This window comes from Trichoplusia ni, chromosome 18 (genome assembly GCF_003590095.1).
Source record: "Trichoplusia ni isolate ovarian cell line Hi5 chromosome 18, tn1, whole genome shotgun sequence".
In the NCBI taxonomy this organism is placed as follows: domain Eukaryota; kingdom Metazoa; phylum Arthropoda; class Insecta; order Lepidoptera; family Noctuidae; genus Trichoplusia; species Trichoplusia ni.
Genome location: NC_039495.1, coordinates 5,550,532 through 5,574,120, shown reverse-complemented (window position 1 = coordinate 5,574,120; position 23,589 = coordinate 5,550,532). Strand labels below are relative to the sequence as shown.

The 23,589-nt window shown below is 36.4% G+C and overlaps 5 protein-coding genes across 6 annotated transcripts; 2 read left to right on the top strand and 3 right to left on the bottom strand.

Annotated features, from left to right (window-relative positions):
- The first annotated feature begins 33 nt into the window (after nucleotides 1-33).
- Nucleotides 34-3,499, top strand: LOC113503047 (zinc finger and SCAN domain-containing protein 26-like). The gene is made up of 6 exons (XM_026884848.1): nucleotides 34-291; nucleotides 463-627; nucleotides 883-1,026; nucleotides 1,348-1,410; nucleotides 1,594-1,692; nucleotides 2,162-3,499. Exons 1-6 carry the CDS (start codon nucleotides 160-162, stop codon nucleotides 2,420-2,422), a joined length of 864 nt encoding a protein of 287 aa, XP_026740649.1. The 5' UTR covers nucleotides 34-159; the 3' UTR covers nucleotides 2,423-3,499.
- Nucleotides 3,492-8,152, bottom strand: LOC113503049 (Golgi SNAP receptor complex member 1). The gene is made up of 6 exons (XM_026884852.1): nucleotides 7,964-8,152; nucleotides 7,363-7,538; nucleotides 6,740-6,829; nucleotides 6,235-6,386; nucleotides 5,788-5,904; nucleotides 3,492-5,412 (listed from the first exon to the last, which is right to left on the bottom strand). The coding sequence occupies exons 1-6, from the start codon at nucleotides 7,992-7,994 to the stop codon at nucleotides 5,292-5,294; spliced, it is 687 nt and encodes a 228-aa protein (XP_026740653.1). The 5' UTR covers nucleotides 7,995-8,152; the 3' UTR covers nucleotides 3,492-5,291.
- A 277-nt stretch (nucleotides 8,153-8,429) lies between these two features.
- Nucleotides 8,430-19,433, top strand: LOC113503038 (zinc finger protein 431-like). 2 transcript variants are annotated; one of them, XM_026884831.1, is made up of 15 exons: nucleotides 8,430-9,187; nucleotides 10,169-10,330; nucleotides 10,664-10,831; nucleotides 11,093-11,347; nucleotides 11,642-11,917; nucleotides 13,462-13,651; nucleotides 14,142-14,319; nucleotides 14,684-14,877; nucleotides 15,333-15,503; nucleotides 16,069-16,223; nucleotides 16,603-16,905; nucleotides 17,163-17,228; nucleotides 17,458-17,526; nucleotides 18,061-18,144; nucleotides 18,394-19,433. In XM_026884831.1, the coding sequence occupies exons 1-15, from the start codon at nucleotides 9,059-9,061 to the stop codon at nucleotides 18,517-18,519; spliced, it is 2,526 nt and encodes an 841-aa protein (XP_026740632.1). In that variant the 5' UTR covers nucleotides 8,430-9,058; the 3' UTR covers nucleotides 18,520-19,433. The 2 variants fall into 2 exon arrangements, with proteins under 2 accessions (XP_026740632.1, XP_026740631.1); XM_026884830.1 differs by having other exon boundaries at nucleotides 8,431-9,187; nucleotides 17,163-17,237.
- On the bottom strand, nucleotides 12,154-13,339 carry LOC113503044 (dnaJ homolog subfamily B member 13-like). The gene has a single exon (XM_026884846.1). It carries the CDS (start codon nucleotides 13,203-13,205, stop codon nucleotides 12,189-12,191), a length of 1,017 nt encoding a protein of 338 aa, XP_026740647.1. The 5' UTR covers nucleotides 13,206-13,339; the 3' UTR covers nucleotides 12,154-12,188.
- Nucleotides 19,434-19,729: 296 nt separating the features above from the next.
- On the bottom strand, nucleotides 19,730-23,263 carry LOC113503045 (cyclin-dependent kinase 1). Its single transcript, XM_026884847.1, has 7 exons — nucleotides 22,845-23,263; nucleotides 22,575-22,719; nucleotides 22,354-22,488; nucleotides 21,731-21,840; nucleotides 21,247-21,360; nucleotides 21,032-21,134; nucleotides 19,730-20,894 (listed from the first exon to the last, which is right to left on the bottom strand). The coding sequence occupies exons 1-7, from the start codon at nucleotides 22,991-22,993 to the stop codon at nucleotides 20,688-20,690; spliced, it is 963 nt and encodes a 320-aa protein (XP_026740648.1). The 5' UTR covers nucleotides 22,994-23,263; the 3' UTR covers nucleotides 19,730-20,687.
- Between the last annotated feature and the right edge of the window lie 326 nt (nucleotides 23,264-23,589).

Here is a 23,589-nt window from a genome sequence, read left to right as displayed (position 1 = left end):
CGTGATAAACACGTTGCGTTTTGTTTGTTATTTGTTGATGTTTCAGAAATACAAAGTCAAAAGTGATACGAAAGTTTAAATACGCGTAGAGAATAAGAAATAGGTGGTGGTTAAGAGATGGGCAGTAATTCAAGTTGCAACGCTACTAGTTAAAAAGTCATGGAGAAAGAAACTCATAAAGTTGTTCAGTTTTTTGAGCTATGTAGGCTTTGCTTAGAGAATCATGGTATGACTGATATTTTTGAACTGGAATACCTTGTTGGAGATATACAGCTGTGTACTGGTGTTAAGGTTTGTTTGCAGTAAATAAATATAAAATAGGTTGTTCAAGGTCTTAGAATGTCTTCACTTTTGTATATACCATTTTGCACACTGTTGCCATCTTTTATTTTTCACTCCTCGTATCTATTAAATAACCTGTGTACCATTGCCATAACAATAAGCCTTAATAACACATTCCAGATCGAAAGCTCAGATAACTTACCTCACAAGATATGTATGAGATGTTTAGATGTCGTCGTGAAAGCGAGGAGGTTAAGAGATCAGGCAGCGACAAACGACAAACACTTGAAGTTACTTTTTGGAAATGAAGAAACTGAAAAAGATAACAATGTGTATAACAATAATGTAAGAATATTATTATCAAAATAACAGCCATTTCAAATAGTATTTAAATGAATTTTAGCAACCCTGCAGCAAATAGTAATTCAGCTAGCTTATGTACTCTTTATCTTCTCTTGAACTCTTGATATTGTAAGCATATTAATTTGTTGTATTTATTATGTGTTGTACAACATAAATATTTTGCTTTTGTTATATCTCTCCATTCAACTTTGACTAACGCACATATATATCTTTAAAAAGAAAAATATTAATTTTCAGATTCAAAATGGCAGAAATTGTGATGATAATGATTTAAGTGACAGTAGTTATGATTCAGATAGTCCTAGGTTACAAATTGATGAAGGTGAATGTAATACAAACAGTAAATCAGGCAAAAGATGTTCATCGGAAGCGTCTAACAATGTAAGTATGGACTATTTACAAATCTATTAAAAAAATTTAGTTTAATCTAAGTCATTTACCACTTAACTTCTTTTCTCAGACATGAAAATACAATTGAAACCAAAATTCAGTTTTCTTTCCAAGAATTCTTTCAATAATGCAACTATTTTTAATTAAAAATATCCGAAAATACTAAACTAAAAGTATAATTAATACTTCTCTCATTCATTTACTTTTACTTTAAGTAATAATTTTACTCCAAAATTCCTTTCTTCTTTAGCTTTCGATAATTTTGAGTCAAGGATGTAATTGTTTTAATAACTAATTATTTTGTGTTTCTAGGACAAAACTGAGAGTAAAGTTATATCAGTAAGAACAGACTTGTTTGATGCTACAGCCATTAAGGTAAGTTGTTTTATGTGGAATGTTATGAATGTGAAACTTTTTGATTTCAACTCGTTGTGATAAAATCTGGTTTACTGAAACTTTATGCCGCCTTAAACGACATCCACGTGAACTAAACCGAGTTTTGAATACTATTCTAAATATAACGAATAATAAAAAACAAACATTTTTTTTTCTTTTCAGACTTCACCAACTAAAGATGAAAAACCATTGGAAAAAAAGGCAAAAGTTAAATGTAAATGTATCAAAAAGGAGAAGGACTCAAAAAAATATGAGTGTCAGGTAATAATAGTTTTTTCTGATTGTCGACTTTTCAGAGTTACTTAAAACCTTCTTCACCAACCGCCGAGTCGAGAGGATAAAACATACCTTTGTTAATAAATTGAACTATCAATATATAATATCCATAAGGCACTTTAGGCTAGTGCCTAGGGGCCCACTATGAGCAGGGGCCCAGCACTCCCGATAATTTATTTCAAAAAAACGGGATTGTATGTTTTTATAAAACCACGGTAGAAACCAAGGGAAAACGCCACCTTAGAGTGACAGGAGTAGTCTGTTGAGGTCACGACGCCATACCCATTTTTTGCAATGTGACGCATTTTCGATCCTAGCTAATGTTAAACGTTCGTGTGATCCACGAATGATTACAATAGGTTTTTATATGACTTGAGTGCTTGTATGTAAGGCGAGAGTAGTTAAGTGTTTTTTAATACTTATCATTTTCTTACCAAAACAATTTCCGTTTTAGGAATGTGGGAAAACCTTCGACGTATACAAAAAGTTCTATTTACATCAAAGATCTCACGATAGAAAAAATATATGTCCGCTCGATGGCTGTGAAAAGAAATTTGCTACGAAGGGAGATCTAGAGAAACACATACGAACACATACGGGGGAGCGTCCCTACCAGTGCGAGGTGTGTGGCAGGAAGTTTACGCAAAGAGGTTCACTCAAAGGGCACAGAGAGACTGTACATGCTTCTCTGTCACAAGAAGTTATTGTTAACTAACCATTACTTTTTAAAACATTAATTTTGTAAACTAATTTGTCGTGAGTCAGAATCGCATCATAATGCGAACTGTACTCACTATACCGAGGGTTTCGTAGAAATAAGCCAAGGCATACAATATAATTGGTCGCCTATCAAGTTTATGACCGTGCCAACTTTTGCGTAACCTCGACTTTTAATCTGAAAATTCCATCTAACCGGTTATCTCGATTACTTTTGACAAGCGGAGAGAACCCTTTTGAGTTGATTATTGTATTTTTTTACCAAAAACCGTTGATCATTGATTGGTTGGTAATAAATAGCAATAAGTGCCCAACATACATAGGTATAACTTGTTAGCTGTTGGTATCCGTTTTGATTGACGACTGGCGGCTAAAACTGTAACACATGAATAGGGCAAACAATTTATATTAGTTAAGTATTTAGTTTATTAATGTGTATATTATGAAGTTTTTAATTACCTAGTATACAAGTTACTGTTATTTCGTGTATTTTAATGCACCTAGTCTGTCAGTAATGTTTTACATATTTAGTTACGAGCTTCTGACGTTGCCCAACTTTATATATTGCACACCATTACCCAGTAAAATTGCCAGGGAACATGGTGAATAGTAATGCCATAATGGCGAAAAGTTGACGAACAAGCTAGCTTTCAAAGTCTATGTGACTCCATTTTCTTTCAAACAATTTAACAGTACTTAATTAGTCATATGTTTTATATCATTAATTCTATGACTTAAAAATATTGTATTTTTTAAATATTAAATCTAGTTTACCAACTTTAATTGTTGAAGAAATGTAAGGCATAATAATGAGGTTAAAAATATTTATTTTATTTTAAATCGTTTTTTACTGCTGCTAAACTGTATTTAGCCGACCCCAGTCAAGCATGAAAAATCTAGGCAGAGAAAACTGATGAACAAAAGTATCTGAAAATCCAGTTGGGATGAGATCATTATCCATATTCTTCCGTTACTATCCTGTTTACCTTACATAAGATTTAAACAATGAATTTAGTACTTACTAGTAATAAAGCAGCATATTTTTCTTATTTTAAAATAAAATAAACTTTTACAATAAATAGTTTTATTTTGATACAATAGTTACATACAGGGTAAGTATTTACATATTCTATATTACATGATAATTTGTTAGGCCTATGATAGAGGACATAATTGGGATGGTGTCAGAAAAAAAGTTTGTTTCTTTTTTAAGACAAAATTACAAAAGATGACGTCTTTAGCGTATGACAATTACCGAATCAGGTTTTTTGAAGTTTCGACAGATAGAAGAAGCATTCGTTTTTTTTTCATACATAATAATATTTATTATCTTAAAAACATCAATATGTATTATAACATGCAATAAAAGGTATAATATGGTCTAGTATTTTAACTAATATCTATGTTCATCTTACAAAGGTATAGGGATTTTTTTTCTAACCAATTTGGATAGCATAGATTGAATAATACATATTAATGGTAAATAATTAAATAACTTTAAAAAATGATTTAAATTTCGTTACACAGTAACTAATAACAGCCTAGTCAAGTCAATTTCTTAGAGCAAGACAGCATCTACTGTCGGACAACACAGTCAGGTAGCTTACTGCCGATTGAATCGAGTTAGTAATGCCCTGCAATCTCATACTAGCGCCACTTTGTGCAGCGGCACAAGTTGGAACTACGCACGGTCGACAGTCAAAGAGGCTGACATCACTTGATGGCGACTCGATCTTGGTTTGATTAGATACTATCATTTCAGGACCACGATTTAGGTAAAATTACAGTCTAATTCTTGAGTTGCTTTGTTGCTTAATATGGAACAAAACAGGATTGACATCTGGTTTAGTTTAAAAAAATAAACACTAGTCGGTCTGTACAAGGTAAGCGACAACGATGTTGACTCGCTCATCCTTTACGTCAACCAATAAAATAAATGCACTGATTAATTAATAAATAAGTGTATAAGGGAACTTTAATGGGCCTTCACATACTTAAAAGTATTTTGTCTTTTGGGACAGAATTCCGCCCCATTTCACGGAAAGATGATCTCACTGCGGAATGACTTGCCTCTGAATTTTATCAGACTTTTTATTTTCATCGATGGTTTTACACATGAATTAATCATAATTATATATATATTATACATATATTTTTTCTACGCCTCATTTTGTTATTCTTAAAAACTCCGAAGCAAGTCATTATTACTATTTCATTTCACCCGATCCACAACAGTGATTTTAATTTTATTATAGCTTCATGTTTGCCTGAATTAGAAACGGCGGAATGTAAACAAGTCCGATGTCGACTATCATAATAATAGAACAATACACAAGCCTTTTAAAAGGACTGGGTCTCATCACATGAAGTGATCTAGTGACTGAAAAGAGAACATTACAACAGGATTCAATACATTTATCAAGTATAGTGAGGGAAAATCGATTACAGAGATCAATACAAATAATTAAAACAATAAGTTATATATGTGATTATGTATAGTAAATGACTTGAATAGAAAAGGGCAGTGTGTTCGCGAATGTATCGTCAAAATACTCTATTGACCAAATTTAAGTGAACAATATTCGGAAGAGATTGACTATAATTAATTGGTTAACAATGTATCGTAAAATCCATTGTATATAGTTGCTGAATTTTTTTTATGCACAATCCTCTTTGGAATGCTATGCCAGGAACATAGGTCAATAACAGATCAATTTGCCAACTAGACCAAGAATAGGACTATGATACATTCACAAACTTATCGCCAACATTTAATCAAGTTACCTACATCCATACTACATCATGACATCTGGCCTTAGTGAATATCCTAACTCTTGTGTACCCAACCTTAACGTAACAACAGTGACTCAGTTGAACGCATACAGCAGCATTAGGAAGGTGCAGACCGCCACCACGAGGCCCACGATGAGGGAGTCGCGTCGCTTGCGAGCGTTGATGCGGTACATGAGGCTGTTCAGCATGGGGAACCTGGAAATATTGGTATTACCTCTGTATTATCGAGTATGTACTTATAGTTGAACAAATAACTGTTTATTTATCTGCAGGTTTCTTTTGAACTGTATGTATTTTATTATTGCTATAACAACTTTTTACAGACTTTTGAATTTTAACTGTTTTATTTTTGAATGTTGAAGTACTTATTATCTACCAGTCTTAGCTCCTCCAAGGTAAACATGAGAAAAGTAACAACGAACATTACTAACGGTACAAAGAAACTCTTGAGTGTAAAGCCTGCTTACCGTGCACCGTGTTAATAAGCTGATTTTAGGCGTGAAATGTGTTTGGCATTTACAATATTACTGCCTTCAAATTCAGTCAGCAACAAATAGATTATTATGTTACCTGTTAGTAATATTGTTGAATGTAGTCTGCATTCGCTTGAAGGTCTGCCGCTGTGACGCGAGGTGGTCGCGGGCCTCCATCGCTATGTTGATCTGCTCATCTACGAGTATATGCGAACTGGAAATATTATAAAAATCGATTAATATGCGATTCGTACAAGAAAATACAAGCTAGAGCCCCCCTCCCCCCTTCCAAAACGAACAAAATTATTGGGATTAAAAAATAATGACCTTGAAACCCCATTTGCAATAAGACATTAATTAACACTACTTAGTATTTAAGAGTGGCCAGGTAAACAAACAGTCTCTATTCAAATTTATTGATAACAAGACTTATTACCAAGTAGATAATCAATATAAGAAAACGATCAAGAATCTCACATACAGGCCGAGAAAGAGACATGCCAAGGCCAAAGAATGTTTCTAGAGAAGATATTTCAGTGAATACCTGTGCAGATGGTTGGACTCCTTGGTGTACTGGTCGCGGCGGCTGAGGCCGATGGTGGCGGCGGGCGGCGGGCTTCCCCCCCGCAGCAGCTCCTCGCGCTCGCGCCGCGCGCTCACACGCGCTGACGTCTTCGAGAACTCTTGTTGATAGTCCTGTAATCATCCATCATTTATTTATCAGTAGAACATTAGAAATGTTATGATAAAGTTTGTAATGCTTTAAGGTAAGGTAAACTCAGGTTCTTTCTTGCCCTTGTGTGGTTTTATTTGGAGTCGACGTTTTATTCTTCTATTCCATACTGACACTAGTCGCGCTGGTAATTTCAGGATCAGATATACTAATTTTGGAAATTTTATCAAAATAAATTATGTTTTTAGTTTCTGAGAGTCATTTGACATAGAGGAGGCTTTTCTTCAACATTATGCCGTCCTAGGCAGTTGTTTTAAGTTGATTGATTGATAGGCTATTTTAAATTATGTACCAATTCCTTTATAGCATATCTTACCATTAATATTTCTCTATGCCTTTTAATTGTGTGCATTGTTGCAGTGCCACTTGGAGCTAAATCTGCCATTTTGTCATTTATTGTTGACAACTGAAATAATACAAAAAAGTTATTTACACATTTTGTATACATAGTCACATATGGAGTATGTTAATAGTTGTAACATGTTAATAAAAGATAACAAAGGATTATGAAATTATGATGCAATTCAATTAATGGATATTGTAATTAAATAATTAGGTTGTATAACATAACACAACAATAATACAAAACTATACATAAAATTTGTGTATGTTATTTAAATTTACTTGACACAAATATAATTAAATATAATTTTAGTTCTTAAACCTACATAAGAACTAAAATTTTATTTTTGTAATTATTCTCTATAGTGCACTATTAAGAAAAACAAATACATACTAAAAAGGTTTCAAAAAACATTTTTTTATCTACAATTATTATTTCTCCTTGTTATGGTTAGGATATGTATAACTTTGTATTGAAATATAAGCTTAAGTTAAGCTCACATTACTAAACCGAAGAATTGAAATTCCTGGATAAGTAATAATATACATATTTACATACAATCTGTGATGTTTATGATGCCTTATATATTTTTTTACCTTATTAAGAAGTTGCTGCAGTTCCATAGACATGGTGTCAAACATGTCATCACTGTTGATGAGTGGAACACTCTCTGAGCTCAAACCAGTATTAGCTGAGCTCACACCAAGCTTGCTAAATGCCACCAGTTTCACATCTATATCATTTTCTAGCAGCCGAGCTTGCTTTCTCAATTCTAAAATATTAAGAATATAATGTTTATTGGCTGTTTGTGTATGACCTTTGCTAATTGTTGAGTACTGCTGGGCACGGACCCATGACAGTTGTACCATTAAAATGTGTTTAAAAACAGTTTGTAAGGTTTTTAGCATTTATTGGAGAATTAGTTAATATTGTACGCTCATCATTTTACAATTGAATTAGCTACATGACATTAACCAAACGATAATATTGATGACTGTCTCTTTCTAATAAGAATAAGGTAGCTTTTGTTTGGTTTCAGTAAGACACTTTTCTTCTGGTCGAGTTTATTTAATTATGTTACAATAAACACTTGTTTCAAATAATTGGAAACTATTCGTACGTGTTGATAAGTTTTACAATGCAACGTCACACTAGAAGCAAGTGAACCGGCACACAATTATTCTGCTAAATACCCACCTTCCCACGAAGAACCCGTTATTGCAGTCATTTTTCATGTATTGCAGTCGAAACACTTAATATTTACAAATCCCTTTCTGGGTGTTTTGTGTCGAATAAGCTTAATAGTTTCATATAAACCAATCTACCTACGACTCTCTTGAGTCATTCGAAACAAATACTGAAATACTGATGACATTTTGTGTCCATTTGACATACATGACATTAATCCAATAGTCTAATGTGTTTTGACGTTTCATAGGTGAAAGAAAACATTAGTTCAATAACAAGTGCGAAAAAGACAACTAGTCAATCATGCAATGATTTTGGACAGAATCAATTGTGTCAACTTGGGCCTCATATTTAAAATTTATTGCATAGAAAGAAAAATCTGCGTACTAATTTGTAAGATTTTAGTTCGTTAAATATAAAGTTCTTTTTATGGATTACATTTATTGCCTAAATATACCTAAAAGCCTCTGTGAATAGTACTATTACTTTCACAGATATTTAGCAATACTTTTGTCTCGCTCTAGCGTTTTCAAAATAAACATTATAAGAGTGAGACAGATATACTATGAAGGTAGTTAAATTACGTATGAAATAATTGATTTCAAAGTCCCTCATATTTTCAATCAATTCTTTTAGAATTAGAACTTCTAATATAGCACAAATTACCTAGTAACTTCACAATCTTACTTCGTAAGGAGCTATATTAGTCTTGGGGGTCATACAGTAAGTTGCAAAAGAACAACAAGTCGCCCAGAGCGAAGTGTACCGAACATATTCAACTATTATCTGTCTCTTTCCCACTCGTACCCTAATGCGTTGCTGACACAACTTATTCGCTCGCTCTAATTTCGTCACCCCACCCTTCGTCACAGTCTTGCTTTCCTATTTGGTTTTGTAAGCGAGCAGCCAGTGTGGTAAATTTTATTGTTAGTGCTAAAATAATGAGTATTAAAAGTGCTTTCCCACTCTAAGTACTTTTTTAGATTACATTATAGTGTATTAAACAAGTGAAGGTCATTGTAAAGTATTTTTTTTGTGCAGTGGAAATCACTCAAATGACTATCGTATAACAAGGACAAAAACATCTTCGTAGTGCGGCCCAAAATGGCTGCTCCAAATAAACCCTTGAAGTTTGACAAAATATGTCGAGCTTGTTTAGAGATAAAAAAAGACATGCGACCTCTATTTGAACAACTGACTGCGACGATGCTGATGGGCATATCGAAAGTGCAGGTGAGATGACAAATTGATAAGATATTTTGGGAATCTATTTTTGTCTCGCTCACACTTATAGCATACGCAATATGCATGTGCGGACGGAAAACGTCCTTAACATCGCGTCATCTTTGTTTAGAAGTCATCAGATATGAACAATTTCGAATTCCTGAGGTGTAGCGTGAATTCACCAAATTTTGTTGAGAGATGTCATACGTTCTCTCTCTAGCGTACGCGTAGGCACGCATGATGATCGAAACGGAGGCTTTAGTTTACCCATGGAGGACTGAGATAGCTATGCAATTTGTACTCGAATATTGTGATTCAGTCCTGTTATTTTTCCATAAAGTTTCAGAAAATTATTTTGGCGCGAAAAGTTTCAGTGAAAAATTAAAATAATTATGTAATTTTAATTATTATTTAATACCTTTTCTTTTCTGTCTACTACTTAATAATTTACGATGCTCTACAAAGTTTTTATCAATTTACGTAAAAAAAATATTTCAAGGATATTATATAACAATACATTAAGTCTTTCGTCAAATTCGTCCTGTGCCTAGATAATCTTCATTTCAGGATGCACGGGATTTTGCACGATTTAATTAAGTGCTCTCAATCCTGTGATGAATGTTTTATTTTTATTTTTTTTCCTCTTTCATTTTTAACAAAAGCCATAAATTGGCACTAAAAATTAGGCGCTCTTGTATTAAGCTCGATACACACAATTTCAAGATTGTGTGCCTCTTAACTAGGGTCATATTATATACCTAGGCGACCTGACCTCTGCATTATATATCTCTACGGCTCTAAGTAGGGACCCTAGAGCCCTGACGACTCTGGGCCCTGGAGATTTCTCATTCTCTACACCCTTCTTATAACTCGTAGGGTAGACGAACCTTGCGTACTATTATTATGAATCCTATGAAATCTCGTTTCACCAGTTTTACCTACTTAACGATATTCGATACATTATCCTTAACTTGATTTCACATCCATTAGGTGGCAGTTGGCGATGGTTTGCCGCCGCAGCTGTGTCTGCAATGCGTGCATCAGATATCCCGCTGCCACGCCTTCAAAGAGCTCGTGGAGAGGAATGACGTCACTCTTCGTGAACATGCCAAGCGGCTCGCCGAGGAAGCTTATAATAGAGAGAGGGAAGAGGTATATACTAATGTAATCTTTATCTAAACAATTTTTACCAAAAAATAATTTTATAGTCGTAAATTTTTTGAACAAAAATACTAAACGTAAACATACCCCTTTAAGTGGATACGGCATGAAGAATTACGAGTTCGGTCAAAAGTTAAGACTATTTGTTGCTTGAATGTAGTAGTATGTTTCATTTGTACATTATAGAATGCAGCTTTCATTTTTTCTCAATAACATAGTCGGCCGAATATATTTTTTCTTCCATTCATATCAGCCGTCTTCTCACTTTCCTACTATGCTAAATTATCGTGTTTGCCATTTTTATATCTATCCTTTTGTTAATAGAAAGAGAAGCTGTTAAGTCTGAGCTGCCCGGAGCAGTCTTACATGCAGTATATGGAGGTGCCCATGTCGAACTCCAGTCAGATACTGGACGGGTTCTTCGCGGAGACGCCCCAACCAACACCTACTGCGGCAGAAGTCGAGATAAAGGTCGATTACGAAGTTGAAAAGGTATTTTATTCGATGATTTTTATAAAAAACCTTTTTATGTTTTTTTTCTGGTATATAATTAAGAGTAATAAAAAAACCCTATAGTGTGAATTATGTTTAACAATTTACTCGCGCCCATCATTTAAAAGAAAAGTTAAGTAAAGCATTAGCAGTGCCACATAATAAGCTCAAAATAAATCTAAGGAAATTACGTCACAGCCTAAAGTTAATAAGCATCAACCTCATCCTCCATCCCTATAACACAAACATCCGTAATTACAGATCACAACTACAGAAATAGCGACAACCACTACTAAAGACAAGGAAGGCCTGAACTCGGATGAGGAGAACTACTTGCAGCTGGTACTGTTCCAAGCGACGTCGACCACGTCGCCGGGCAGGCACGTCTGCAACCTCTGCCACAAGGAGTTCAAGCACTCTCGCTGGCTGAAGCAACACATGCGGTCTCATACCAACTGGATCAAGGCGAATTGCAAGAAACCTCCCATGTGCCCGATATGTGATAGGACTTTTAAGGTCAGTTCCAAACACTAAATGAATTTTCAAGCATGTTCGAACAGCAACATCTCTATAAGAGGAGGGGCCTTTTCCCTGTAGTATGAAATATACCATAGTTGCTTATATTAGGTTTATTGGGATGGGCCAATTGTGTAAAAAATGTAGCTGGGATATGCCTCAATTTAGACAAGGTCTTTGTTTTAAAGCAGATCCATACTGACTAAGTTGATGGTACAAAACCTTGGCAGCATCTCCTCGAAAATAAATTTGCTACAAAAACTAAACTATTGTTATTTTCTCTTCTCACAACAGGGTCCCGGCATGTTAAAAATGCACATGCGTACCCACGAGCAGCGTACTCCCAAACAGCCGACGTGCTCAGTGTGTCAACGTACATTCTCAACTAAGACACTGCTGTACCGTCATCGACAAACGCACTTCGAACAGAAAACCCACCTGTGTACAGTCTGTGACAAACGGTTCTACAGCGGATACGCCCTGCGGTCACACATGGCGAGACATCGAGGGGAACGGCCCTACGTCTGTTCAACTTGCCATAAGAGTTTCTATAACCCTACGGATTTGAAGGTAAGATTACTTTACATTTTTTTATGATGAAGTTGGTCTGTTTCGGATAAGGAACGATTTTTAGAATTTATGGTGTGTTGTTAGACTAAATTCGAGGGAGAGTTAATTATTGGTGGGATAATTTATCCATGCGTTATTATTTATGTGACTGGTAAGTATAAAGACTTTTTACTTATGAAGGTTGAAGATACTTAAACAAGTACCTAACATAGTAAATTAGTAATGATACTCATAGGTAAATGGAAGCAAATGTCATATTGTTAAGTTGTAATCATTCAACATCAGATTCCTCGGACATGACCCCACAAGGTAATTGATCAAACTTCTTGTCTTCCTCTTCCGCGACCTTGAAAGCATCTTCGAATGCCTTTTTACTCTTTTTCGACAAGTATTCCGGGAACTCGACTCTGAATCTCAAAATCAAGTTTCCTTTTGCTTTTAATGGACAAGCCGGTACAGGTAAACCTTCTTCTTCTATAACCTTTTCATAGGTCGGGGTCACGACGTCCGTCACCTTGATTCTTAACATCCTATCGTCTAATGTTTTGAGTGTGACCATGAAACCGCAGAGCGCTTCCTTTAGAGTTATGGTCCGGACGTGCAGTAGGTCGCTAAGGCCTGACCTTATAAACGAGTCGTGCGGCCGGTCTTCAGTGATGAAGATGACGTCAGCGGGAATCCTTGTAGGTCCCTGATCCCCTTCTTCTTTGAACCTCACCTCCGTGTTAGGATATATCCCCGCTTTAATAGGTATCGACAGAACCTTCTCTCGTAGCTTCAGTTCTGTGCACGTCTCGTCTGTGAACACCAGTCTTTGGATCTTCATTTTTTTGAGGCCTCCTTTGTAAACCTCTTCCAGTGATAACGCCAGCGGTCGGACTATTGTAGCATCTTTCTCTTTGTAGCCTTTGCCGAGAGGGGACTCGAACATCGGCGGGGGGTTTTCATAGTAGTCCAGGAGGTCTGCGTAGGGGTTAGTGGTTCCGAAAAAGTCGCTGTAGGTTTTGAGTGGTTCTCCGTGGTAGGTGTAGGGCTGGATGTACTCTGTAGGGCCGGGCACGCCGCGCTTGAGCCCCTCCTCCCCGTACTGGTCGAACACGGCGCGGTGCTTGTGGTTCACCAGCACCTCGTAAGCCTCCGCTATGAGAGCGAAGATACGTTGCATGTTCTCGTCATTGTCGTGTCTCTCGGGGTTGTACTTGAGGGCCAGACGGCGGTAGGCGCGCTTTACCTCCCACTGACTGCAAGATCGCTTCACGCCTAATATACCGTAGTAATCGAAACCCATTTTGAAGCAAACAATAGAAATAAACTTTTGATTATTTAGAAAAGGAGAGTTGCGTATCCAGAGTGAATTTGTTCATATGTCAATTTGGACATATTATGACAGATTTTCTCAATTTTATTTTTTTAATAGAATGAGATAATTAAGCAGGCCATGGCCACTAGAATTCTCAATATGTACCTCTTTAGTGTTAATAATGTATCTGTGGTACATTTAAAATGTTATGCATCAATATTAATCCTAATTCCTAATACACAAGGTCCACTTCCGCCTGCACACCGGTGAGAAGCCGCTGAAGTGCTCGGAATGCAACAAGACGTTCCGGCGCCACTCGACGCTGTGCCAGCACATGAAGAAGCACCGCGGCATTCGGAACCACATCTGCAATGTCTGCAACAAGGCCTTCTATGAGATCTCCAAACTTAACGCACATATGAGAGTGCATACAGGTGGGAAAACAAGCTTTTTACCAATTTCCCTTTAAGTTTTTGGGTTAATACGTCCTAATAACTATAGTTGAATTAATATATTATGTATGTATTTTAAATAGTTAACTGTTACATACAACCAATCCCTGAAAAGCTTCAGACTATAATTAACGCGAAACGTTGTATACAGTATTTCCAACTTAGGGTTTCATTCTCCTCATAGGACATTAAAATTTGTTCTTTAAGTTTGCGACTTGAATGTTGGCGCACAAGGATATGTATAAATTCTTTAAAAATCAATCTTTTACATTCAGTTTTACGTAGAGACCTTAGAGGGTCCTTGTGCATGTGAATTGTATGTTTGTGAAACACCCCGCGACACAAGGATTAAATTCCTTAGAGCGGGAGTAAAAAAAAGACCTCCTTTTAAGTAAGCATATACCTGGTTAAGGAGGCTTCGCTCTTCAACAAGCATATATACAAAAAAAGTATAAGTACCTTTACAACTTAGGCGAGCGTCCGTACGAGTGCCAGTACTGCGAGCGCCGCTTCGCGCAGCAGTCGGCCCTCATCTACCACCGCCGCACGCACACCGGCGAGAAGCCCTTCTCCTGCAAGCTCTGCTCCGCCAAGTTCACCACCTCCTCCGCCAGGAACAACCATCTCATCACACATACTGGGAACAAGAAGTAAGTAGCGTTAGGTTTTATTTGACCTTCTTAATGTGTTAAAAGTCAGTTTTACTTGATAATTTGAATTCCATGTTTATAGTACGACTACCTGTCTTTAGTGTCGTGTGGAGAAAATCATTTTTTCTTAGTTCAATAATAAGTTGGACTTGTGGTTCAATTTCCAACTGTGACATTCTCGGTGATATTTCGAATTTCGTGTACATTACAAAATATCTCTACCCCCGGGAGAATGCACTTCAATCCCTTTCTGGGGTCGTGGCATCGCTTGCACATACTTTGTTTCAAAGCGAACGGGTTTGCTAGTGTAACATCGTGCATTCTTGAATAGTTGTCCTCCCCTACAATTGCCTCCCCCCGCCAGGTTCGTGTGCCCGGTGTGCTTCAAGGGCTGCAGTTCCCGCGCGGAGCTGCGCGGTCACGCGGCGCGCCACGCGGGCGACAAGCTGTTCGAGTGCGAGCTGTGCCAGCAGCGGTTCAGCTCCGCCTCGCACCTGGCCGTGCACCGCCGCTACCACTCCGCCGAGAAGAAGTACCACTGCCGCGTCTGCGGGAAGGGTAACACTCCTCAACAGATATTATAGGACCATGTTTGATGACTTCAACCCACTTCGACGGCACGGCGAGGGAATATAGGGAGTGGTCGCACTCCCACTGCCTGAGCCATGGACTCGCTAGCGCATGCTCAGCGCGACTGGCTGAGATATAATAGGACCTGCTAGAATAATAATGAGAAGAGGAAACGAGAAACGATTTGAAATAAATTATTATACTTGAGCCATTTGCAGGAATGGATATATAGGTATTAGATAAATGGTGTTGGTCCACCATATCAATTACTATGTAATATGGCGGTTTTTTGTGTGTTTGTTAGGCTAATGTCTGCAAAACCGGCAAAAATAAACTATCAAAATAGCCTTTACTTTAAGGTAACTGGCTTCCTAAAAAGCAGTAGTCTATCAATTTCTCCCACAGCCAAAAATAAAATGTAACAAAAAATCATTATCTTTCAGGTTACGTAGAAGCAAGTTCATATAAGAAGCACATGAAGACTCACGAGAAGTCAGAGACGGAGTCGTCCACATCAGAGAACAGTGGCGAAGCCCCCGCCGCCAAGACTGACGCGCAGGGGATAGCGGAGCAGAGTGCTGTCGTCGAGGATATAGGGGAGGTTCAGGTACAAGGTATGTACAGGAACATATTTTGTTACGTTAATAACATTATTGAATCTTGCCTGAATATTTTATTTAAAGATTTTGGGGCTTGGGTAGACGTTAGAGGCTTGGATTTCAATGAGCTTAGGATAAGGATGATTTTTATAGAAATGAAATCATTTATTCTGCAATAGGAGAACGGTGTTTTTGACATTTTCTATATGTTTACCCTGAAAAGAAATGTCGAAACAAACTCAGGGGCTCACACTTTTGAAGTTCAGACTACTCAAGACATGTTTTTTAGAGGTTATATTATCAAGAGGCAAACTATTATTTATTTATTTGCATGTATGTAAACAGATTTTAAAGCTCAAATGGGTGGACGTTTTTTTGATTTACGATGTATCGTTGAATTCGTCAAACTTGTGGTAGTCAAAAGCTTTATTTAATTAAAGCTGCTAGGAAATGTTATAACATGCGTTCAGAATAAAACAGTCTGGTATACATGACAAAATTTGTCTCACAAACTATTTCACTAGAATATCACACTATATCACTACTTCACTAGTTATTCATCTCTTCTATACAATTTCAGTTCAAGGCCAAATGCAGGAGTCCCAGCAGGTCCTGCAGGTCCAAGGCCAAGCGGAGGTGACTCCATCAGGCCAGAAGAAGTACAAGTGTGGGCTGTGCGAGAAGACATACATGTACCTACATACACTCAAGAAACACATGCTTGTGCATACACAAGTAAGTGAACTGAAATTAGAATTTGTTTTTTTTTTTAAGAAGACTAATTATAAGAAATAAAAGAAATTTAATAATATAAGATATAATTTAAAGAAAATAAATAATATAAAAAATTTTTTTTTGTTTCATTGATCTCAATCTGAATTTGTATGATTGATCAATAAATGTATTAGGTCCGACCGCAAAGGTTATTACAAACCGCAAGTTTCCGTTCTTAAAAGGAGAAGAAAACTGGAACCTATAAAAAAGAACAAAATACTTCTAACGGTAGGGGCGTTAAGGGCGTTTTGATGGTTACTAAGGAATACAAAAAAGGCTTTTCAGAAGCTGAAGTTGGTTACCAAGCAATACATAAATAACTCCTTTATGTTTCAAACAGGACCGAGGCCGCAACTCAGAGCCACTAATATTCCTACACCAACAACAACCACAGCAACAGCAACAGCCACAGCAGCAGCCACAGCAGCAGCAACAACACCCGCAACAGCTGCAGCAGCACCAACAGCAGCAAGTCCAGCAAGTGCAACAAGTTCAGCAAGTTCAACAAGTTCAGCAGGTGCAACACCACCAGCAACAGCAACAGATGCAGCAACAAGTGTTGCAGGTCGGCAACGTGCAACAGCTCGCTGTGCCGATACATGCGCAACATGTACAGCAAGGGATCACTGTGTCTGGAGTACAGGTGAGTGATTCATAGATACAATATCTGCAGACATAGTATACAATAAGCTAAGCTATAAATACATAAGTTAGTCGATCACAGGTTAAGCTACGCTTGACGTGGTTGCTCCGTAGATGGGTAACCATGGCTAGGCCGATGATAGTATACAATAGCCGTAGTCACGTCAATGGCTACGATACATCCGACATTTCGCTTCGACAGGCAGCCAGTTTACATTATAAATGGAAAGTTAAATATTATTTACATTTTCGTTCCAGGCGAGTCAGCACCCGTACCCCGTGATCTCGTCGGTGCAGTCGCTCCAGCTGCAGCAGACTCACCAGGTTAACTCGGTATATACTTACATGTTGTGTCTTGCACTTTATACTATTTGTTATCACTCGTTGTCGTAGCTCCCGAAATAATGGCCCATTTGTGATAGTATTTTGTTTGAAAGTATGTTGATATGTTTTATCGATGTCTGTTCCGTGTCTCTTCTAAAACTTAGATTTTTAACTTTAATGTGTGTATTTTTATGAGTACTGGTATTAAATGATTTTATTTCCGATACAGCAACAGCCGCAACAGCTTCAGGTGCAGACCATACAGATTCACCCGCAACACCAACCGATACAGATACACGTAAGTTTATTGTCACCGAAATATTACAATAAATACTTCGAGATTCGCGTTCGGTCCTAATTGCTATTGCAATATAGAGATACTTCAACAATAAATGCACTAAATAACAATATTGTTTTAATTAATACAGCTTATCCAGCATTATCTTACCACTAGCAACCAGTCCTTGTCTTTATAAATATTTGTACTCATAGATTGTTATCAATTTTTATCTTTACGCTTTTCAAAGACCTAGCAAAGCGTCTCGTTGACACTTCTCGTGACCCAAAGGCTGGCTTTTACCTCGCTCAGAGGATTAGCATTGCCATTCAACGTGGCAATGCTGCCAGCCTTTTGGGCACACTCCCAGCCGGCAGCGATGCCGATGAATTTTTTGATACTTTAATTTAATAATTTTTTGTTTTTTAACTTGTAAATATTTAACTCTGTAAAATTGTAAATAAAAATCACATTTTTTATACAATCGTTTAATGTAAGTGTTTGTAGGGATAGTAATTATTTTAGAAATGCCATAAAACGAAAAACTTCTTCCAGGCGGTGGGCGTGCAGCAAGTACAACAGCAACAGCTGCATGTAGCTACTTCCTCATGCCAGACAATGCTACCTAATATACTACAGGTAAATAACTAACATATCATACTTATTAATTCACTTTTTATTACTAAAACTCATCCCTGTTATTTAAAAATAAGAGAGCAATTAGTCTGTGATATGGAAAACATAGGATTTTATTTTTACATGATTATTCAAAAGACAGCTATAAATATTTGTTTAAAATTCTGAATAGTTTACACAGTTTTATAGCCTCTCAATAGTTCAGGGACACTAGTTCCAAAGCATATAATGTGTAACCCCCCTCCCGCGCAGCTGCAACCGGGCACGGTGGCGGTGTCGGGGCTGGCGCAGCCGGAGCTGGGCGGCGTCACGCACCGCATCATCCTGCAGCCGCAGCCCGCCGCCGCGCACCCCGCCGTCTACACCATACACCACTGACAACCACGACAACGCAACACACGCGCTCGATCCTATACACCTTACACTTGCTGAGAATTTACTATTATTATGTTGTATCATGTCAGAGTATGATTACAGCCACAAACTAGGAAAAGTACCAAGTTGAATAGATAGCCGTTCGATGAACTAGACCTTACTCAAGCTGAGAATTAACTGTTATCGTGTTGTATCATGCCAGAGGATGATTAGCTAATAGAGAAGGAAAACTACCCAGTCGAATAGATAGCAATAAGTAAAAATTATCAACAAGATTTAAAAACTAGGGATGTTTTTTCGAATAAATTACATTTAACTGCCATATGCTTTGGCACTTTTACAGTATATGATTTAGAACTATTTGGTGTACTCCATGCCCGTAGAGGTAGCTGAGTAAAGTAAAAAACAACTATATATGATACTGTTTTGGTAGTTAACATTATAATATTACATGAAGCGTTAAAAGCATAAAATATATAATTACGAAATCTCGCAAGTAGATTAATTAGTGAATGCTATCTTAATAAAATAGAGTAGCTATTTTTGTCTGCACCTTATCACTTGTTTCCTGCATAACTAAATATAATAAATAGTACCTAGATGAGAGAGAAGTATTGTTAATTGCACTGGTGCCTAAATAATTATAGCTCTATAGATTTGTATGTTTGAATTTACATATATTATGTAGCAATACTTATGTAACAGTTATATTTAGAGTGTTATGTGATGTTAGCTTGTAACTACCTTATTATGATGTATAATGGAAAGTAAATTAAAAATATAATAATGAAAAACACGCAATAACTAATTTTATACTTTATTTTGTTTTGTTATGTTTCTCAACCTGTTGTATACTTGTTATGATGTAATTGTTTGTATGGAGTAGCATAAATAAAACGTCAAAATACTAAAACTTATCATTAAAATTTAATTACTTTAAACCATCGAATTACTAAAACTTATTATTAATTTAATTACTTTAAAATTATGATAATATCTAAATCAATTCATACATTATTCATAATAATATTCCTGAGTGAATAACAGTGGCCATGATGTGGCATAGTTTGAATCAAATTATTATCAGTTTACATTTTGGCACGCATATTTACAGTAAATAAAATAATAAAATGCTGACCACTGTGTTCCCATAAATTAATTAAAACCTCGTGTGAATAAAACGAGTTTCAAAGACAACATTAAAACAAATTCGAAATATGACCATTATGGTTCAGAACATACACAATACAAACTCGTTAATCGAAAATGAATGATCCGTATCGGTAAAGAAAAGGCAGGCACGTTGCACAGTATCAATGAGACGCGGTTCAATAAACACAATCTATACATTATTATACCATCAGCTAGTTAAAAATTTGACACATTATGTATCTTTTGATACTGGAAATCCGCTAATTACGGAAAGTTCGTAGATCGCAACAGATTTTCACAATATTTGTGCCTATAGGTGTATAATAATTATTAATCCTAGTCGACGCCGCTTACCGAAACGATTTTTAAAACATTCTTATGATACAATTAAAATAATTTGAAGGCCACATGTTTCTTATTTTATCATGAGATTTAATAGTATATGTTTGCTTTTATAAGCAGGAGAGGTTGATTATTTTATTGATAATTAGAAATAAGGGTATAAGAAACGGATGAGAAGATGGAATATGTGGAAAAGGAAACAATAGTAGCAACCTCTCATAACAGAAATATTTATGAAAAGTGCAATATATCCTATTTCTGTTTGAAATACAATGTAATTGACAGAATTTACGTGTGAAAATTAGAATTATTAAATAGATTCCACAATAAGTGTTGACACTAAAAAGTTTTCAGAGATCAGAATCTCTAGCTCAAACAACCCATTTTCCTAATAAACAACAGAATTCGTTCATGTTGAAACAGACACTGTCTAGTGACAATTAAAGAGATACACAGTAAGTATAACAGGCTGGAACTAACTTGACCAAAGGTTGGAATGTGGCAGTAGGTAAGTAAAAAATACCCTGCTGTTGGTTGGTCCTGACTGAATGACTATCATGTTGACTCCCTGAGGAGAACTTTTCATCAGTCAATGCCGTTTAATCGGGCACACGTCAAAATGATCACAGTCAGATCTAGTCAAGTTGTTAGCCACCAGTAAAGTACTAGAGTGTTTACTATACGCTCTGCGCGCTGCAGTCGCTGTCGGTGGAGTGTTCGGGCTGGTAGCGGATGTAGGCGTTGTGCACGGTGAGGCCGGCCGGCAGCTTCACGTCGCGGAAGTAGCGGTGTCGCCGCGTGTCCTTCGCTGAAATGCGCTTTACCGGGTCGTAAACGAGCATCTTCTGAAGCAGGTCCATGCCCACCTCGTCGAGATTTTGTACCTGAAAAGGATAAGTGTTTATTTTAAATAAATAGTTTAGTATGTACCTATTGCGATATGTAGTAAAAGTTGACAAAATATTGGAAAACCAAAAAATTGTAGCAGTATAGAAGATATACTGTAAACAGCAAAACTTACATGATTATGTAAGTTGAAGGTAGTCCAGTTGGGGAATGTAGGTTTATAATCTGGTAATGAAGACACTCCAGGCCAAATGTCTTCAGTGGGTGTGCGCAACATTCTGAAAATAAAGTTACATATGAGTAATTAGCAGGTCTCTAGATCGCATTTTGCACAAATAAATATGAAATTGTACTGTTTGAAAGCTAATGTCCACTAAACTATTGACTCACCGGAATATACGGAACAGTTGGTCAATTTCAGAGTCTCCTTGGAACAGCGGTTTCTTTGAAGACATCTCTGAGAAGATGCAGCCAACTGACCACATGTCTATGGGGCAGGAATATCTGAAACAAATTAGTTGCATCCATCAATCAATCTATGCTCAAACCTTACGTAAATATGGGAAAAAACCTGGCTTAATATAATCTTTAATCAGTTTTCAACATTCAAAAAAGGATAGGATTTGGATTAGGATCGCACAAACATTTGACTGCTATTTGAATATATTATAAAATACTATCTAGTTACGAATTAGTGGTTCGCCAGGAAATTGTGTTAGGATTAGGAGAAAGCCTTTGCACAGGGAAACAAAATGGACACCATTGGCTAATGCAGTAGCTTACATTGAATCTTCTAAAAAACCACACATCAATATGTGATTTGATTCTATTAATGTTTGTAGTAATCCAACATTGCAAGTTTCACAACACTTACCTCTGACTGCCAAGAAGTACTTCAGGAGCCCTGTACCACAGGGTCACCACCTCATGAGTATACACTCTTACAGGCACACCAAAAGCTCGGCCTAGACCAAAGTCAGCCACCTGGAATAACCAGCATAACACATTAATGCAATCATATTTTTAAATGGTTTAAGGTATGTTAAAGAAAGTAACTAACTGCTGGTCCAGGTATGTTATAGAAAGTGAGGGCCAACTTTTTTAAGATTGAATAGTATTAAAAAAAAAGAACTTGAAAATTAAGATTGAACATTAAGCAAGAGAAAAAAAAGTACGCAGTGGCTGAGTATTGAAAAAGTTATGCAGAACCTTCAAGATACGAAACAAATTCTGTCTACTTGTATTTCAAACTTCTATGTTTGAAACTGAAGCAGTGGTTAATGAAATTGCCTGTTTGTGTGAGGATAACCTCTTAATATATTAGGGCCCATTACAAAACGCTGGTCTCAGTCCCTTAGAAGATCAGAACAATAAAATTAAAGTAACCATCATTCAAGAGGTGATAATGTGATAAAGCCATCAACATTCTACACAAAATATTATGTTTAGTATCAAAAATATAATGTTTTCTGTTTCTAACAGCATCTTAGTAAATACCTTAATAATTCCAGTCTTGTCAATCAGCAGGTTTTGTGGTTTAAGATCTCGGTGGAGTATCCTTCTCTGGTGGCAGTATAGAATAGCATTGTTGATCTGGTACATGTAGCTCTTCACCACACCGGGATCCATGAACTGAAAGCACCATTAATCAGTGAAAATTATGAACCATTGTGTTGTTTGTCAGATAATGTAAATTGTTGTTAGACAAAGATACATACTTTCCCAGAACCAAGTGAGTCCATGTATTTCTTCAAGTCCATGGAGAGAAATTCAAATATAAGGTACAGACGACTTTCCTCCATAAGCACATCTTCTAATTTTACTATGTTTGGGTGGTTCAGTTCCTTCAATAAAGAAATTTCTCTGTAAAAGACAAAACATGAATAGGTTATGTTGTGATTTCTAACATGTCTTTTACAATCAATGTGACCATTGACTTTATAAAAACAAAGAAAATACTGAAATTTTAGAAACAAATGTTAAATTACCTGATCGCAGTAGAGGGAATACCTTCATCTTCAGACTCCAATCGAATCTTTTTCATAGCCACAAACTGCCCAGTTATTTTGTTTTTCCCTTTATACACCACTCCGTAAGTACCTTCTCCGATCTTTTCGATTTTAAGGAAATCATCCATTTTGCAATTCGGAATTTTGAATGATTTTATAGCAAAATAATGTGCCTGCTTCACTAACCCTCCCCAGGTTTTTTGTTTAGCACAATTACTTGAACATTGATGAAGTTCGCTAAGAGATATATCTGCGTCGAATGTGTTAAAAAGCGCGTTATTATAATAAAATGCCACACTTTTCAAATATATTTCTATTTACTAGTAAAATTCACAAAATATCGTTACCGTTTCACAACGACTTTCAAACGTAATTTTTTAAAATATTTGAATTGTTTATACTTTTCTCTATTGTCGATGGTTAGCCGTGTTTCGCGATTACAAACGAGTCATATTAAGCATTCTTTGAATACGTCAGTGTCGTTCAATGCCTTAGATTATTTCAATGCCATGTTATAACCTGTTTTCTGTCATTCAGCCTGGAACGCAACGCAAGTAATAGACAATATAGAAATGCATAGACGTGTTGTTGTGACCAAGGAAATTATAAATTATTGTGACCAGTGGTTTGTAATAAGTTTATTAATTTAAATATTAGAAAATAAAAATAAATAATAAATATTGGTCCTTTAATGTCTAGATTAAAAAATACATTAAATAGGCGT